At 39.7% G+C, this 19,245-nt stretch overlaps 1 protein-coding gene across 3 annotated transcripts in view; it reads left to right on the forward strand.

Moving 5' to 3' along the window:
- Window positions 1-833: 833 nt before the first annotated feature.
- Window positions 834-19,245, forward strand: part of bcar1 (BCAR1 scaffold protein, Cas family member) — a 98,241-nt gene continuing 79,829 nt past the window's right edge. For 2 of the 3 annotated variants that reach the window (XM_056255217.1, XM_056255224.1), the window contains exon 1: window positions 834-1,174. In XM_056255217.1, coding sequence (XP_056111192.1) covers window positions 1,163-1,174 — 12 coding nt within the window. In that variant the 5' untranslated portion in view covers window positions 834-1,162. The remainder of the gene's footprint in view (window positions 1,175-19,245) is intronic. The other variant, XM_056255242.1, reaches the window with a different exon arrangement.

Genomic DNA, 19,245 nt, shown 5'->3' on the forward strand with positions numbered 1-19,245 from the left:
ATTTATCTATAATTGCCGAAATCTGGTATGAGCAGTGACAAGGTATGGGAGTACAGCCTGTACGCACAGCGAATTAAAGTTATCTGAAAATCAAAATGAATTATTTTTTTGCGGAATATTGATTTATCTGTGCTCATTTTTTTTTTTTTTAATTCATGTGCCCTCGTAAACTAAATAAATTCCCACATCTCTTTTCTTCTCTGACTCCCATACTTTGGGCATTAATAAATAAAGTCAACATGAAATGCAATGCCTATTGATGTATATAGCCTATCTGAGTGAAACGGCTTCTCAAGCAAGAAAAAATTTAGGGCGGGACTTTGAATTGTTTGGATCGTTGGACATTAGTAAACACGTCCTCAGAGAAGAGAGATGTTGCTGCAAGAGGGAGGGGAAGCTAATTTGATTAAAGATTTACATTTGAACTGATTTCTACTCTTTAACTAAATTATGTTAATGGTAGCTAATTTATGTAGGCTAATATATTTGCAAGTATTCATTTGTATATGCACGAACACGAAGTATTATTTGTAAGGCACAAAAAAGTAGTTTTTCTAGTGAGACAAGGGAGAGTAAACAGTATCAATAAACAGGTCAATACCACGAAACGGGCATAAATACATCGAATGTAAATACACGCTATACTGTTCACAGCGGAGCGCATAATATGTGTTTATCCACAGCGAGGTAACTGGACACTGTACCTTTAAACAGAACTTGATGATTCCATCATAGGGAGAGAGCGAGGGGAGCGCGAGCTGTGCTATGAAGTGTCAGTGTGTACACTACCGCAATACAGACAAACCAAAGGCGAGTCATTCCTTACTGTACGGGGGAAAAACGAGTGAAGAAGAGAAGCGTTTTATTTTTAAAAAACATTTTATTATCTAGCCCAGCAGCAGATCTCTGGAGAGGAGGGTGAACTGCGCAGCGCTGCTCGTGCGAGGTGGAGCGGAGACACATCTAAAACATTCACAATAAACTTCTCACAACATCGAGACTCGGACTGCACCCTTACCATAGACAACATGGAATAGAAGGACTCCGAGAGAATCCTAACAACACAAATTGATGTTTTCTGCTGAAAAACCGTTAGAGGGGAAGAAACTGATCCGTTAACATCAGCATCAAGCTCGTAGTGGATTGAAAGAAGGAGCTCAAGATGTCTGTACCGGTAAGTTCTTCAATATAACCTTTAATCTGATTAACCGCTATGTGCAAAAGTTACTAAATTGCTTGATTTGAACTTAAATGTATTCTATTGGACGCACAGATGTTGGTCTGAAAAAATAGGCAGCCTGCTCTTGGTATATTGATGTGGTGGTGATGCACACTGTTATTTGCTACAAAGCAGCTGTTCAGGACGGCAGTGGAACTGATTTTTTTGTAGTTCACTCAAGACAGTACACGAGCTGTGTTTCAAAACCTGAGTGGGTTGTCTACCTAAAAGCATTTTATGCGTCGTAGGAGCGTTCCGATGATGCCCCAAAATGCGGTCTATATAGGCAGCGCAAGGTTTTGACCCACAACCTCGGAGTCCGTGAGCTGTGCACAAAAAATAAAGGCACAAATAGAATGCAGAATTTCCCAATGACAGGTTTCCATACTACTGTACATAGCCTACTTCAAGTTTCTATTCAGGTAAAAAAATAAAATGAAAAAAATAAAATAAAAACACCGCTGTCGTTTTTTGGTATTTGAATAAGGATTTATGAAAATTGTCAAGATTACCTAAACAAACAAACAAAAATACACCCCCCCCCCCCTTTTTTTAAATTTCTTTTTTTATAACAAATAACTTGAAAAAGTGTTCCACCTCTTTATGAGTTAGGTCACTCGTAGGTCTATGTAAAGAACCAGTTTTGAAACCACCCTCACCCTTTGGCCTTTCAACTTGTTGCAGCTTTAATCCCCCCAAATTTGACATTTTCTCAAATTTGACAATGTTTTCTATGATAGTGTAAAATGGCCCCCCCCTGGAGCAAAATGCACCTTGAAAGTAATGGATTTGACATTTCCATATTGACTGTTCCTGTCAGAGTTGATATTTATTTGTGAAATATGCATTGTGTGAACCTGTGGTACAAGAATTGATAAATAAATATTAATAATATTGTGCATATTCACAATTAAACATGGTTGACCCTGAGGCAAGATCTGTTTTTGCACCGTGGACCTGTTTCTTCCATCGAGTCTCAACCTGTGAGGACTTTGTTCCGCCTCCCTGCTGCTTTTGGCATCTCATTTCGACATTATGCTACAAGATTTAATGTTTGCCCTCACGGCTGAAGTTAAGTGGAAGAAGTCAGTGGATTACTAATAAAGAGCTGTGGAGGATGCGCAGCCCTGCAAAACATCATTGCCGATCCCTGTGGGAGGAATGAGGTTAATTTGCATGTCTTGGCAGCTTACCTATATATTTCCCCACTGCTGTTTTTAGGAGAACTGGTATCTTGATGATGCTATGAATAAATAATAAAATCACTTCTGGTCTTTGCATCCGAGTGATGAAGTCTCCTGCTCAGTTTAACTCTTTAAGACAACGCTCAGTGGCAGTTAGAAAGAATTGTGTTTGTTCAGATTCAGCATCGGATGAGTACTGATGTCCCATGCCATTTCCAACAAACAGAAGCCAGATTGCTGTTTTTGCCCCGGGGTGATGGAGCTTGATCGCAGCAGCTGTTCTACCACAAAGACGAGAGTATGCTTTGCTAGTCTTGTGGCTCGTTTTCCACGCAAGCGGTGTGATTGCGTTTACCTGAGACCAACAGATGTCTCAGAGAAGTGATAAACAAACGAGTGCAATGGCTTAAAGCACATTAATGTAGTGTTTGCAGCCTATTTCATCAGTAAGATGGAAACCTGAATTGGTTTATTTATTAGAGCTGGTTATCAATAACCTTTATCCTGACTTTCCGTTATTCTCGATTTGTTTCAGATTACGATTCTATCCTGAGATATTTGGGGATATTCCAGTTATTAATGGCCCTTTTTTAACATTATGAAAGTAATGAGAACCTTCTAACTAGGTATATTATGAAATTGTTAATATGTGCTCAAACTATGCAGTTCATTTTCTATATATTTAACATATTATTCAACACAACCAAAATCCTGATCTGTGTTGAGTAAACCTTAAATTGCATTTCTTGTGTAAAACTGTTATTGTAACATTATGCAAAATTAATATAAAATGATAAATTATGGCTCAACATCTTAATAGAAAAACATTTTTGTTTGCTTGCCATTATTTTGCAGTACTCAAATTTTTTAATTCAGACCACAAACACAGGTAAAGCATGACTTGATATTTTTTACCCGGCCGTATTATTACTGTCTTATCTATCATTCAGAAAGCATAATGAGTTAAAATAATTATTAATTATTATGAATTATTATTATTATAATTACTATTATAGTTTTATTGATATTTTAAATTAGCTTTTATTTTTATATTTTCAGTTTTTATGTTTTTTTTTCTTTTCATTTTTATATTTTTTTGAGTTTTACTAACCTTATTACTTCACCTTAAATTATTTATTTCAGTTAGTTGCCAAGTTCATTTTTCAAGTTCTTATATTTATATCTTATATTTATATTTTAGGTTACACTTTATTTTAAGGCGACGTGGTTACATTGTACTTACTCAAATAAGTACTGAGCAATATTAATTAACCACATACAATAGAGTTACGGTTAGGGTTAGTTACTTGTAAATACACAATTTCCTGTTATTACTATAGTAAGTACATATAGTAACTTGTAACTATGTCACCTTAAAATAAAGTGTTACCAATATTTTATTTCAGTTACCGAAAATGATTTTTTATTTGAAATTGTGAAGACACTGTGCCACTGACCCTTTCCCAACATGTGTCCAGAGACACATCTCCATGCATATGAATTCTGCAACCGTGTATAGATGCATACATACATCCTTTAATACATAAATTCATAAGTTCGAGTTCTACACATGCTCAGCTTCATACATATTGATGGGTATTAATGTTTGGCTGTTAACGTCATTTGCCTCGGCTTTAGATCTTTATCCCGGCCTGGACGGCTCCCAGAGTGCGCACACTACGACTGCAATCCCGTGCTTATTCCCCCCTGCCGTCCCTCAGAGTTCTGCCGCGAGAGGTTAAATGCGACGCCAGCAGGGAACGAGCTTCCTAGATCACTCTCAGACGCCTGACATTTGGTGCTTGTCATAGATGATACTCCACATACATATTAATAATGTTGGCTTAGGTGAGCTGTCGCATTTCAATCACCCATTAAAGACCTTTTGCTATTTGTATGCGTTGCCCTGGCAACTAGAGGCCACCAGCCTTCCACATATAAGGCAGGGTAACTCATAGTAAACAGCATATAATGCTTCACATGCCATGCAAGGACAAGCACGACTCCAAAGGCGAATTGCGACAAGCGCTTGTGAATACATACATCTATGAATTCCTATCTGAAATCACACTATTCATGCTTGTCTTTGCATAGTAAGTGTCTCATCTCATAGACATCCTTGTCTACACGCAGTCACACATCAGCAGCCCCTGTTTTGCCACTCCCGGCAGGCATCTTTATCCGTTTTTAGTGATTAAGGACAGACATTTTTTCTCAAGTACACACACACACACACACTCTTATACCGGACGCATCTTAATCCAGAAGCCAGCTGACACGCTCATTATTTTATTGATGTTAGTGCAAGAGAAAAATATGAATGCTAGAAGCAGCTGCAGGTGAACACATGATGAATATGAATGTAAATATGAACGTTTATGTCACCTCAGGAGTCTTTTGACAAACAGCTCTTCATATTCATCTGATTTAAATACCATAACTCATCAGTATGCAGTATATGTGTAGAGTGTGAATATTTCCCATTCTCGTTTATGTCTTGGTACGTTGCACAGATTTTTGTATAAGAATACAAATGAAGGGAAAATTACATTGTTATACATGCTTTGATTTTTTATGCTGTGTGTGTTTTCAGCAGTATGTTGTCTGTAGTATGGACAGTTGCATGTAAAACATGAAAATTGAATTATGATGGCCACCGCTCACATTCTTCAGCTGATCTTTATCTATCTATCTATCTATCTATCTATCTATCTATCTATCTATCTATCTATCTATCTATCTATCTATCTATCTATCTATCTATCTATCTATCTATCTATCTATCTATCTATCTATCTATCTATCTATCTATCTGTCTGTCTGTCTGTCTGTCTGTCTGTCTGTCTGTCTGTCTGTCTGTCTGAAAGTGTATTACAGAGTAAAGAGAGTCCCTTTCTGATATAGTGCAGGATAACAATGCAGCGTGTGGAATTTGTGGTTTCAGTGATAATGTGCAAGTCTGCAGACCGGCTAACAAACAAATCTCTCCAAAAATATACTCTCTGACTAGTTTGTCTGAATATAGCTTCACATACTCCCTGCATATTCATCCTCACCAAATGCTTAGTCCTTCATCTTTTGTCTCTCTAAAGGTTTATATGGTTTCCTTTCTTTTAACAGTGTGTGCGTGTGTAGGCTTGCTTGCTTTTGTGTTGCAGAGCTCTTTTGCTGTTATATTTACTGCAGCGGGGGACATACTCAGTGTGAAATCCAAGTAGGCCCCTTATGATTTCAAAAGCCGGTGTCGTTTTACTCACCCTGGCGTTGACTGTCCCGCAGACGACCGCTCTCAGCTGGTTGGGAGAACACATGCCGGTCCTCACGGGACCTAAAAGAGTCACAGTAAACATGTCTCCTCTAAACAAGTCACAACTCCCCCTCTTGACCCCAGGGTGTTTAAAGTGTAACCTCTTGTTTTCTGTGCATCAGATGGACAGACCCCTCTCCAGAGTTCTGTTTATGCTGCTGTTTAAGTCGTGTGCATGTGTGTCTACGTGGCTTGGCTGTGCTGAGTTGCTAATGAAACACAGGGCTTTTTCACCATATGATGATTTGAACTCGGTGTAACCCGCTCTTTTGTTCCACTGCCCTGTAAATCTCTTCCGTCAGCATTAGAAGGGGGAGGAGGGGAGAATATGTGTGTGTGTGCGTCTGTGGATGGAGATTATGTTGGGTGTATATGTATAAAATTTGCATGCCTCGTGTTCATGTTTTGTGTTGAGTGTTTGTAGACAAAGAGAGAGATGGTGTTGTGCGTATTTGTTTTGCAGCTTGATGGACGCTGGATCCTGATGTGGATCCTCATTATAGTGCAGCTGTGAAAGTGAAAGGGGGATAAAAAGAACGAACGAGCGTAGTTGTGTGCATGCGTTTGTGTTTTTGCCACTGCCTGTGCCAAATCGTCCCGTCGCCACCGTCGTAAATCTGCTGGCTGATGTGCGAGGTGGTCATATTAATGGAGCATCATCAATCACACCGGGCTGTCTGAGATTAGTTTGTATGTGCTTGATGGGATGGGGGAGGGAACTCTAGCTACAAGTGAACCTGACAGAAACATCTGCTTAGACTAGTCCAGTCGAGCTAAATCCAGTCCAGTTTATCTAAGCTAAATCCAACTCAGTCCAGTTTAGCTAAACCCAGTCAATTCAACTCAGCTAAGTACAGCCCAGTCCAATCCAGTTTAGCTAAACCCAGTCAGGTTCAGTTTAGCATGCAGAGTTCAGTCCAGATTAGCTAAGGCCAGTCCACTTGTACACAGTATACTAGGCACATCCTAGCCTAGTCCAGTTTAGCTATTCAGTTGTACTCCGCTAAACCCAGCCCAGTTAAGTCCAGTTTTAGCTATGACCAGTCCATTTGCTGATTGACCAGCCTCTGAAATGCAGCGTGTAGCTCGGCAGTGATGAATGATTATGTGAAAGGGTCAGGTGGAGAGCAGGAGCCAGGGAAAGGGGGAAGGAAGAGAGACAGATGAGACCAAAACTGGAAGAGTCAAGTGTAACAGCCTCTAGAGAGCTAGAAAATTCTAAGTAGAAACATAAAATAGCTACAAAAGAGAAGCAGGGTGCAATAAAGGACACACAGAGATGAAGAAGACACGAGGAAGGTAAAACACCACAAGAGGCCTGAGAAAAGATAATGATGCAGAGGGAGAGAAATTGAAATTTTGGCGTAGAACAGGAAAAATACAGAAGATGCTTTATGTTGACTACAGGCAGAAGACCATCCATTTGTATCTTTTGAGACCACCATCCCATCAATGTTTGACAAGCTTGACTAAACCTATTTCCCAACTGTGTGTTTCTCTGTTGAATCGAATTTGGCAGTTGTTATTTGACCTGTCCAATGATATTTTTGGTGTTATTTATATACCATAACAATATTTATTATTAATAGTTTTTGTTTTAGTTAACATGAACAACACTGGTCCTGTCCTCAACCTCTCCACAGGGCATGAGTATGACATCATCATCATCCGCCTGAGTTTTAATTAACCTCCCTATCTGGATCCTCATTAAGGACGTGTGAGTGTAGAGCACCTCAATCACATACTCTCAGCCAAGTGTGTGTGTATGTGAAATATCATATTGTAGATGCACATGGGAACTCTCAATGCTAATGAGCGTGCTTGAGAGAGTGTGTGGCGTTGACATGCGAGTGTTTGCATCTTATTTGATGTGCCTAAACCACACTGCAGCAGCATGAAGAGGCTGTAATCTTTTAGTTGAAGTCCCACTAATCCATGTGAAGGTTACTGCCGCACTGTGTGTTGCATTCCCTAAATTAGAGCAACAGTGCACAGGATGTATGCTTGAATGCAGCAACTCAATTTCATAATTGATGGATCAGGGAGATTAATCAACTTAACAACGTATTAACTACATTCCAGGTTTCTATATCCGACCTCTGGGATAATTCGGGGTCATTTAGTGGCATCCAACGTATAGTGTATGCTAACACTCTTGAAGCTATTATAATCAGGGTCCCTTGGATAAACAGCTAGCGTGATGCATAATTAATGTAATTTATTTCACTCTGGCGCTGGAATAGATTAGGGGTGCCCTCTTTGATTCGGCCTGACCTCCACCATCACCTTTGCATGGTCTTCCTTGAGGAAGCGTCTCATTGGAAGTCGCCGTGGATGTGTTCTTGCTCCTGTTGACCTTTTCGATGATGGGAACTTGTGAGGTGTGATTGGGGATTTAGGGAGCTGGAGCACGAGACCGAAAGGTGAGAGAGAGGAGGTGATGGGAGAGAGCGAGACAAAACGAGAGACAGTTTTGAAGTGTGTGACTCTATTTCACACAGCTGCTATAATGTGACCTTTCTGCAGACCGTTGTCCCTCTCTTTCATCAATGCAGTGCGGCGGCTTTAAGTTGCATCAGCAGCAGCAGCAGCAGCATGGTACTAACCTAATGTTGCATCTCCCATTTTTCTGCTAGATGGGCGACCTTTAAGCTGCTTGTTGCCTTTTTAATGCCGATGACAGTGAGCCATGGTTGCAGAAGGATAACAAAGGGAAGTTGCACGTTATTACTGCAGCTTTACGGTTAAAAAAAAGTCATTTGTGGGCAACAAAGAAGCTTGATGTGAAAGAAAATTGATTTGGAAGATTGGCTTTCGATCTCTCGTAGGAATTTGCAGATCTTGGTTTCGTAGCGTGGCTGGTGACAGCTGGGATCTTGCTTTTGTGCCACTGTTTGGAGATTATCATTGGTTCCTTAATCACAGTCCCATTATAGCTCACATACTGTGCCAAACACATAACATTTATAATATTCACTTTCTCTTTGACTTCCAACTTCATGATCAACAATCTGGCATCTATAGAAAACCATTCTGCCTCAGAGTAAAGAAATAGTATCTGCAACCTTATACAATTTTACTTTATATCTCTCAGTTGTCAGTAGAGCTGCGCGTTTAATCGTTAAAAGATGGCAATCTCGATTCAAACACCTACGCAATCTAATTCCTAAATGACAGCAATTCGGCTGTGTATTAAACTTTTGACAAGTATGATTACAGCAAACATTCAAATCTGCGTTGGCACTGCAGCTGACCCAAAGAGAGCAGCTGTCATGTTTAAGGGTGTATTCACACCAGGAAAGTCCGATAGTTCACTTGCTTTGGTCCGGACCAAATAATTTTTTTTTGTTTTGTTTTTTGGTACGGTTCGCTTTCACACTGCTCTTTTTGCAAGTGAACCAAAATTTGTAAACAAAACCACACGTGTGCTAAGGTCGTCCATTCATTGGACAAGGATTCTCTAGTAGGGAAATCAGGAAGTGCAAAAAAGGCTTAACGTAAATTAACGCAGCATCATCCTTGTATTGTAACTATCGTTACATTATATGAACTGCAAATGCTTTTTTTTGCATCTATGCAAAAAAAGAGAACGCTAAAGAGAACGCTTAGACTAAAGAGAACGCTCTGTATGTGAATGTCCTGATGCACACACTCATTCATTCATTCCATTCCAATGATGCACACACGATGCGCAGAAAGACGCGCAACAGATGTAATGTAGTAGGCTACAACAGATCACTTTCCCATAACGCAACTCCGACTACGGAAGCCTGTTAACTCAAAGGCGCAGTGCTTTCTTGCAGTTGGGTCGGTTCATGTTCACACCGTAAACGAACCGTACCAGAGTTCGTTTGAAACCGTACCGAGACCACCTCTTCAGCTGGATCTCGGTTCGGGTGTTTGGTCCGCACCCGAGTTCGATTGCTGTATTAACACCTGCCCAAAAGGTCCGCACCAAGGGGGGAAACGAACTAGAGTTCGATTTAATCGAACCAAACAAGGCAGGTGTGAATACACCCTAAGTCTTTTCAACCACTCAGACACAGTATCATTAATTCTGTTGTTACAATGATCCAAATTATCACAAAAGTTCTGGGATAAAAGTTTATAGTTCATATATAAAGGCTAAAGTCTATGGGAGCAATCACCTTTTGAAAATAACTTGACACTTCAAATAAAGATTGTATCAGTGACATCGTTTAACCAGTAGGTGGCGACAAGTAACTGTTAAAGTTGTCATTGAATCATTCATTCAAAAGATTCATCCAGTTCAAATATGCTGATTCATCCAGTAATGAAACAAGTATGAGTGAGTCATTGAATCATTCATTAATTATTTTTTAAATCGACTGCAGCAATAAACATTTTGTTAGAACCTCTAGTAAATTACATGTTATTTTGTTTAGTTGTCTATTCAGAATCGTGGGAGTATCTGTATTTTAAACAAAATCTTGCGATTCTCAATTTATGCAGAATCGTGCAGCTCTAATTTGTCAGATTAGATCTCGCAATGTCTTTTTTCTCTTGTAATTGTGACTTTATATCTCCAAATGTGACTTTATTTTGTAGTGTGACTTCATATTTGTATCTCAGATTAGAGCTTAATTCTTGTAATTGTGACCATTTATCATAGTTGTGAGATATCTTTTTTATTTCTCAATTGTCAGTTTATATCTTACAAAGTTATTTTGTTTAATTGCTACTTTATTTCTCAAAATGTGACTTGCAATGTCATTTAATATCTCGCAGTTGCTATTTGCTTTTTTTTTATTTGCGTCTTTAATTCCTGCAATTGTGACTATTTATCGTAGTTGCGGTTTCGTTTTCATTGTGACTTTCGTATTTTTTAATTTTTATCTCACAGGTATCTGCTTTATTTTTTACTCTAAGATGGAAAGCTGCTACTATAGGTATCCATTTCTTGATTTTGTACATACAATCGGTCTGTATGTGCTGATGTTTTTCTTCCTTTATAAGGTCCTTGTGTGTGTGTGTTATTGTGTGTTATTGTGTCAGTCTCTGGAGGGAGTAGCTATTACACAGTTTATGTGCTATAGGAATGCTGTACTTCCTGTACTCAGAGTGCTGTATAAGAATCCCAGCATGATCTCCGGAACGCTTCCAGACAACCACTGCAAACTCATCAGTTAACATTAATGAAACACAGCCGGCTCTTATAGATATACCTGCTGGACATTTATATTCTTACAGTCTAGTTCTTCTCTCAAAGGTTCTTACAAACTTCTAATGCAGAACATCTAATGCATCTTTATTAGAGTTGCTCATGCGTGCTGATGTTAGACTGGTTTGGGTCCAAAAGGTAGACTTCAGTTCTAAGATGCAGTATAAGGGGCAGATTTACTAAAAAGGGGAAATTAACGTGAGAGCGCAATTCTAAAACACTTGTACAATCTACCAGTTAGCATCTGGTTTAAGACGTGCTTTTTTTGGGTGGTAAAAAATGGTGCAAACACTTGTACATTGACGAGTGCAAACCTTAGTAAATAACCTTGCGTGATTCATTTAAATACTCTCCTCCCATAAATGTTGCGCCTGAAAGGAAACTCCTACAAATGCATATGCAATAAGGTCAGCCGGAAAAAAACTCCACGCCTTTTCAGCGCTAATTTTTCACTGCTTAATGTCTTTAGTAAATCCTGACGGTAGTTTTTTAACATCAAAAGAGGGTTTGCGCTGGCGCAAGCTGTTAGTAAATCGGGCACTAAGGATCTTAGAGGGAGGTGTTTGGTGTAGTGGACATTTTTCGGATTATGGGCTCTTAGGTCTGCATTAGGGGATTATTACGCTGATACGTAGTACTTCCGCATTCAGTGATCTTTGTGCACTGCCACTTCCGTTGAATCACCGATCACTCTGGCGAACTGATGACGGACTACACTAAGTTTATTTATACGGCATCCCATGTAAATTAGTCTGATTCACTAAAGTGCCGGCTACAAACAAACGTGCTACCTTGTTTTATTTTAAAGTTTGGACCTTAATCCCGGCGAACCGCTTTAATCCACTTCTTCCTTATACTCAATTCAGTCGGGAATCCATGAGAACTTAAGTAGGGTTAGCGTTGTTGGTTAGATTTACAAAGTGGAACAGAGCAGTGACATCTAGCCTTAGTTTCAGCCATTGTTGAACTGCGTCGGAAGTGGACATGCACAAAGTTGACAAATCCCGCCCATGAAACCCGGAAGCGTGATAATCCCCTATTGGCTTTATGCACAGCTTCACTACTTCCTGAACTTCAGCCAGCTCCTTTGTTTCCTGTCTGCCATTATTGGACAAACTGATTTATCCAGGTGTGCCTGGCCTCAGTAACAATAATCAGGCACACCTGGATTAATCAGTTTGTCCAATAATGGCAGACAGGAAACAAAGGAGCTGGCTGAAGTTCAGGAAGTAGTGAAGCTGTGCATAAAGCCTATTGTATTGTACTGAGCCAATTTAATTAGTCTCTGAGGTGATAAGTAGCATGTTCATGCTCTCTTGACTACATAGATGTGCGTCAGTACAGATCTTGCTATCCACTGAAGCAGGAAAACTATGTGTTTCAGGTAGAGGTAGCGTTTATCAAGGTCTTTCATTTACGTAGCAGGTGGAGGCCCCGTGTTCTTCCCTGTGGCTCATGGATCATTGCTACACTTGGCAACAAATGAAGTTAACCAATGTGGCTGTGGCTGATTGCAGAACACTAAAAAAAAGTGTTCCTCATGACATGAAAGGTTTGCCATCTGGCCCCCCTGCCTGCATTTATCCTGGTGTCTGAATTTAGCTAGATGGCCGAGGGACTCCTACTGTTCCTGGAGGTCTGCTTTGGATTGGACCTGAAAGTCTGGAAAACGTATTGTCTGTTGGTCACAATTTAAGCACAAAATCTTTTTGAATTTGGGTTGGTCAGACTGATATGCATTAAGAAGACTGTTGATGGACAGATGAACCAATCTACAGCGTTCCGAGTCCGAGGAAAAGCTTATGTTCTTGTCCTGTGCCCCTTTGCCCTGTTGGCTGGGCAGGTAACCTGTTCAACCGCCATGTGAATTAGGTTTGAACTGGGAGGGCAAGCAATTTACTGCTCATTCACAGACCGTTCCCCAGCTTATGAGAAAAAAAAGAGGGCGATGGGTTTGAGGGAGATGAAGAGGAAAAGAATGGATTACATAGAAATGGAGAGTAAAGATAGAGGATGAGATGAGAAACATAGAAAGAGGATGAGATGAGAAACATTAATAGAGAACGGGTAGGAGAAATATGAAGCGAAACGGAGGGATTACGGAGAAGAAGAGTCGAGCAAAATGCGAGACAGTGGGATCTGTTTGTATGAGCGAGAAAGAGGTTCAAAGCTTTGTTGATATGATGATTGTACCAGGTGTTCCAAGATTCCCAACGTTTTTCCAGTATTCCTTTTCATACTCTTGAGTGGATAAACAACCTTTGATAAATCAGTTGTTGTTTCTTATTGTGCATCATGATTTCTTTGACACTTCCCCTGAAACATACTGCAAAACAGTATCTATTGAACGTTTATGAAATGTTAGCGTAATGTTGTGTGTATGTCCTGGGGCTGAATTTTGTTGGAAAGCTATTTTGCAGACTTTTGGACCACCACACTGGAATGCAGCGCAGGCTTCCTTTCCTCCCTTTCTCACTTTCGCTCTCTCGTCCAATTCTTTTCTTTTCCAGACTGTGTCCAGGAGCTCTGGGCCTGGAAAAATCCCAGAAGCCAAAGTGAGTCTGGGCTAGACTGCTGTCATGTCAACAGCCACTGTGCTGCTAATATACACAGGCACCTCGGCACTCGATCATTTCATCGTCCAGAAGAGCCCCTAATGCCACAGGCTTCACCCCAGCGCTCAGGATAGCTGTTGTGTCATAGAACAGTTTCTTTCACGTGTCACATATCGGCTTCCCAAGACACAAACCCGGTTTTGGTCTACTGTTTTTTTCCCCCCCTTCTTTTTTAAAATTATTTTTAGTATTTGATTGGTACAGAGGATCTTATTACTTACTATGATAGTATCTTTCCAGAGATAAAATGAATTGTGCTGCTGTCATAGTTGGAGAGGATAATGTGAGAATCGCAGCATTAGTACTAGCAGGCAACACGTTGAAAGAGGATAATCTGGAAAATATTTACTCCGAGAAAGATGTTTACAATAATTGGGCTGCGGGCATTTTTTGAAAGCCTTGTCAGAGTTTAGAAAAAAAGAGGCTTGCCTTTGGTATATGTCCAGAGATAAACAGATAGACAGAAAGAATAGAAGAGTTAGAGGCCGAACACACAGCTTGCATTCTTGCATTTAAAGACAGCTAGAAAAGTAAATGCAGGGATCTTGAAATGGTTGAACTATTTTTAACTTGACATTCTTGACATGCTAAAAAATGTATTGCAAAGAAAGAGTTACCTGAGTCCAGCTTTTAGTTATGAAAGCTGTTTTTCTTAGATGGCTGTATCTGTACCTCCTGGCTTATTCTCCTACCATATAGCTTCACAACACAAGATCATCCCATTTCAGGATTTGGGTTTAGTGATGCTGGATAAGGACACAGGCTATTCTGATATTATTTGTACCTATGATCACACTGCAGAAGATATTGCTGTGAAATTGGTTAGATACAGCAGCCCACTACGCTCACACGTGCTGCCCCGTAGAGCAGTGTTTTTTCCACGCGGTGGGATGTCTTAAAGGCTCATCTTCAGGAAGAAAAGAGGCACTGAGTTAAAAATGAAATGAGCATTCCTCATTCTTTCCCAGCGTATATCCTCCCTCTGCCTCTTTTTATGATGGATTTAACTTGTGGCTTCACACTAAATATAATTAGCCAACAAATGAACCATTAATTACCTTCACCTTGACTCACTAATGAGTTAGATTTCATTAAATACACCAGACCCAGGGTTTTCATATATATATAAACTCCAGTCTTTAGTCACATGATAATATTTTGGTTTGGTACTCAGTTATTCATATTAATATTAATATTAATATTGTTATGAATGTTGAAAACCATTTTTGCGGAAATCATGTTATATCTTTTTCAGGATTTTTAAGAAAATTAAAAAGAAAAGCATTGAAATATGTAGTATTATAACTGTATTACCTGTCGTTTTTGATGAATTTAATGTGCCCTTTCTAAATAAAAGTATATACTTATACCAAACTTTTGAATGGTATATCATGGCTTAATAATAGGTTTTCTCTAATACCATATTAGAATAATTTCTGAAGGATCGTGTGACACTGAAGACTGGAGTAATGATGATGAAAATTCAGCTTTGCCACCACAGGAATTAATTACATTTTTAAATATATTGCAATATTAAAAACAGTTCCTTTTAATTGTAAAAGTATTTCACAATATTGCTGTTTTTACTGCATTCTTTATCAAATAAATGCAGCTCACAATATGTGCATACAGCTTACATGAAAGAAAAATTGTGTCTGTATTATATAGGCTATATATTAAAGCATAGTGCGACTGAATGGAAAGTCTCCATAGTACTATTTAAATGTACTTAATTTAGCTACTCTTTCACTACCTTTTATCATTGATCTTGTGAGTAGGACAGTTCTCGATCAGAGGTTTTGTGCAGCTGACCAGTCTTTTTCTCTGTTTATCAAGCAGTCCCTCTCACCAGCTGAATACGGCCTTTGAACTGTGTTTGCTGACTGACCGGTGTGTGTTCCAATGTCTGTTTGATGGCAGATTGATGGTGTGTGTTAGGATGTGCTTTACGTCTGACTGATGTGTTTGTCAGTAAAGGTGCTATGGCTGTCACACACACACACACACACACACACACACACCCACACATACATCCGTTTGCCGTTGACACACTGATGGATCTGGTGGTGGCACCAGCTGGGAAGAGGTATTGTTCTGGTCTCCTCCGTGTTTCCTCTTCCAGCTCGCTGAGCTGGCCATTTTACACTCTGTCATGTGTGTGTATGTGATAAAATAAATGGGTTGTAAATATTTATTGGCGATGGATGCGGCGAGAGCTCTAAAACGCTGTCTGTGTGCTACAAAACTCTCATCACTCTTGATAGTCTCTCGATTGTACCGAGATCCCAAGTGGACCTTTGGAAAAACGCATTGTGATTGAACTAGAAAGAATCTTGGGAATCGGCTATATATAATATTTTACGATAAAATAATATATACTATTTTATACATGAAATGGTTGTATTGTTTTATACTGTAAATATATACAAATTCAGAGACAAGATATTAATGCAGTTGAAATAGCTATATTGTGATATATTCAATTACCGTGATATAAAATTATGTGATTTATGATTTTGATCATACCGCCCACCCTTGTGTGCATACAGTATGTGTCTTGCTCAGATCTGCTGTTTCTCTGATCATACAACCTTCGCATGATATCATTATTGATCACATTTTCTCATTTATCCACTTCAATCACGAGCTGAGCTTCACTTTGGATCTGAGCATTGTGGTTGGCTCACAGAACTTCCTCCCATCTTATGGCTCCCTATCAGGATTTTATCTCCTGTTCTCAAGGAGGGAATCAGGCAGACCTTAGACAGTCTTGCAGAACTTCGATTATCTAGGACGGAGCCCACAGGGAAATCTTCCTCCGCTGGATTACTGCTCAGAGGTCATTCATTGCTCATCTGTGGACAAAGCAGAAAACAGCAGTGCAGAACAAACACAAACACTGGGAAGATGGCCAATCCTGAGATATAATAATACAGAATAGATTTGGGGAAATGACACTCGGCATATCACTTGAATCTACTGTGAAAATCCTTGTTAAGATAACAATGTGATTGAGTCTTAGGGTGTGTTCAAATTTGCCATGTTTGGTTGTATTAAAACGAGCCCTGGTGCGGTTCATTTGAATAAGTGTAAAACGCTGCCACCCTGGTGCACACTAAACAAGCTGACCGAGACTGCTGAAAAGATGGTATACAACGAGCGCATTTAGCCCAGCACACAGCATTGTTTTAGATGGTCGGTAAGTTCAGTCGCGACATATATGACATAAAAGCGGACCAATCAGGTTGTGAACATATCCATATGCTTTTAGGGTTGGTGGTAAAAATGCCAATGTGGACACTAAGCGGACCAGGGCTAAATGTTTTTTTGTTTTTTTGTTTTTTTTGGAACCAAATTAACCAAGCGAACCGAACTAAAAGTGTGAACACACCCTTAATGACCCCAAACTTTTGAACATATATGTATATATATATATAGTACTGTGCAAACGTATTTTCTTTTACGACGGTTAGCCTATTTGTATGTTTTGGTTTAGTGTGCCACTGAAATAAACATTATGGCTGTCCAAACACTCCTTTTGCAAATATTATAATAATAGAGTGAGATTTTTATATGAACAAGGAGTTCTAAAACAGATTGTACGGTCCACACATAGATCTAATGTCACCTTTATCGAGTCAGTCATTGTATGAAGGGTTAAAAGCAATTGAGACTGCCTACATTCATGGAAGAACAGTGGAAACTTTTTCCACCATCGGCCCGAATGGTTCTAAGAATGGTTCTAAGAAGGAGAGGTTCCGGTTATATTTTCACTTGAGCTTGGTTCGGCACAGCACGATTACAGTGCGTTCTTGGCCCGGATTTGGACTGCATTTATATAGCGCTTTCACAGACCCAATGGCTACCAAAGCGCTTTACATATGGGCTATATGCATGCATAACTTCCGCGTTTGACGCAAGGATGCTCGTGCGTTTCCGGTTGGGGAGATTTAAAGCGGAGGAAAACCGAGGAAAACGGTATTATGGCAGAGTCTTCAAAATTTACTGTCCTCTCATCTTTAGAACGAAACTTTAATACGTTTAGATGTAATTTTATATACAGTTATGTTTATTTAATATAATAAACACAGAAGCATAAACAAAATAAGGAGTGTCTGTTTTGTCTGTTTTTGTGACTAACGTTTCTTTAGTATAGCAATAGAGTATAAAAACGAATATAAATTCTCGGTATAGCATTGGACTCTACGATCGGCAGAAGTAATCCAGTATCCTTAGATCTTCACCGGAAATACCGCCGTGCATAGAGCCCATTGCCTCACATTCACCCATTCATTCATACACCAACGGCGGTGTCAGCCATGGAAGGAGCCATCCAGCTCGTCGGGAGCAGCTGGGATTAGGTGTCTTGCTCATGGACACCTCGACACTTGGTCAGGTGGAACCACCAACCTTCCAGTTTGTAGACAACCTACATGAACCACTGAGCCACTGCCACCCCAGATTTTCTCTTGTACTGGTCAGACTAGAGGATAATTGGCTGTGTGAGCTGCTTGCAGCAGTCTTAAGAACAGGACATGATGATGTGAGTTTTCTGACCATCATCATCATCATCTCACCATCTCTCGACGGTCCTACACTGGGCATGCTCACTCAACTCTGTGTAATGGGTTAGGAAATGGACCATTCCTTTGTCCTAACTGGCTGCTGAACAGACTGAACTTGTGTGTATACCCGAGATAGTTGTATGTGGTGTTTAGTTATGCGTGTGTGTGTGTGCTCTGATGAGGGCTCGTTAAGGGAGTTTTTCTGGAATGCTAATCACATGCTCACTTAATGGACACAGGGAGAAGAGTAGGCAATGTTGACTGCAGAACAGCTAGGTAAACAAATGCAGAGCGTGAAAAAGAGACCGTCTAATGTGGTACCTAATTCAAAGTCTGAAAATACTTGATAAGAATACAACCATAATGTATTAAAGGGATTTTCCTGGTTAAATAAGTTATCAACAACATGTGACAAGCTGTCGATTACCACAAGAAATCATTTGAACTCATCCCAAAGTTTGTACAAACAACCAATAATTTAGTTTTCAGTAATGCAGATGCAATAGGAAATCTATAATACGATGTTTGAGTACTATAGAATAAATGTTATTGTGCTGTTTTAAAAGAATAGCCATAAATAAATCACTTATAACCTTGAATCCAACTAGAATGATTTCCTAACAATTATATACAATCATTAAACTTATGTCAGTGTAAAGCCTGTAAACCTGGATAGTTTTGCATAATATCATGTGCCGCAAAGTACTGTTTACAGAAACTACGCTATGCCAGACAGAAATGATTTTTTGAATATTTTTTCTCAAACTCGCGGCCCGCGGGCATTTTGTGGCCCCTTACTTGACATTAAAGTTTAGTGTTAGTGCGGCCCGTCGTTGCGTGTGCCGCGTTTAAAAAATATATATTTATTTTTATCCCTTATGGTCTACCATAGATAGTCTCGTGACAGCTAACGGTGGGTTTGTTGTCAATAGTTGTCATAGACAACCGCGAAGTACAAACATACTGCGCCTGGAAATAAATGAGCGAGTCGCTTCAATTATGAGCGCGCTTGCCGCGCGCCTACATTTGAAATAACGAACTTGAGCGCGCAAAATATGTGAGCGAGATATGTGAACGGCACCTTGTCGAGCTAACACCATTCAGGCCACGAGCTACTGGTAGCTCGCGAGCGACGTGTTGGAGAGAGACCCTGCTCTAAAACAATGTGAGAAT

Source organism: Rhinichthys klamathensis, unplaced genomic scaffold (genome assembly GCF_029890125.1).
Source record: "Rhinichthys klamathensis goyatoka isolate OS25496 unplaced genomic scaffold, OSU_Roscu_1.1 h1tg000005l_1, whole genome shotgun sequence".
In the NCBI taxonomy this organism is placed as follows: Eukaryota; Metazoa; Chordata; class Actinopteri; order Cypriniformes; family Leuciscidae; genus Rhinichthys; species Rhinichthys klamathensis.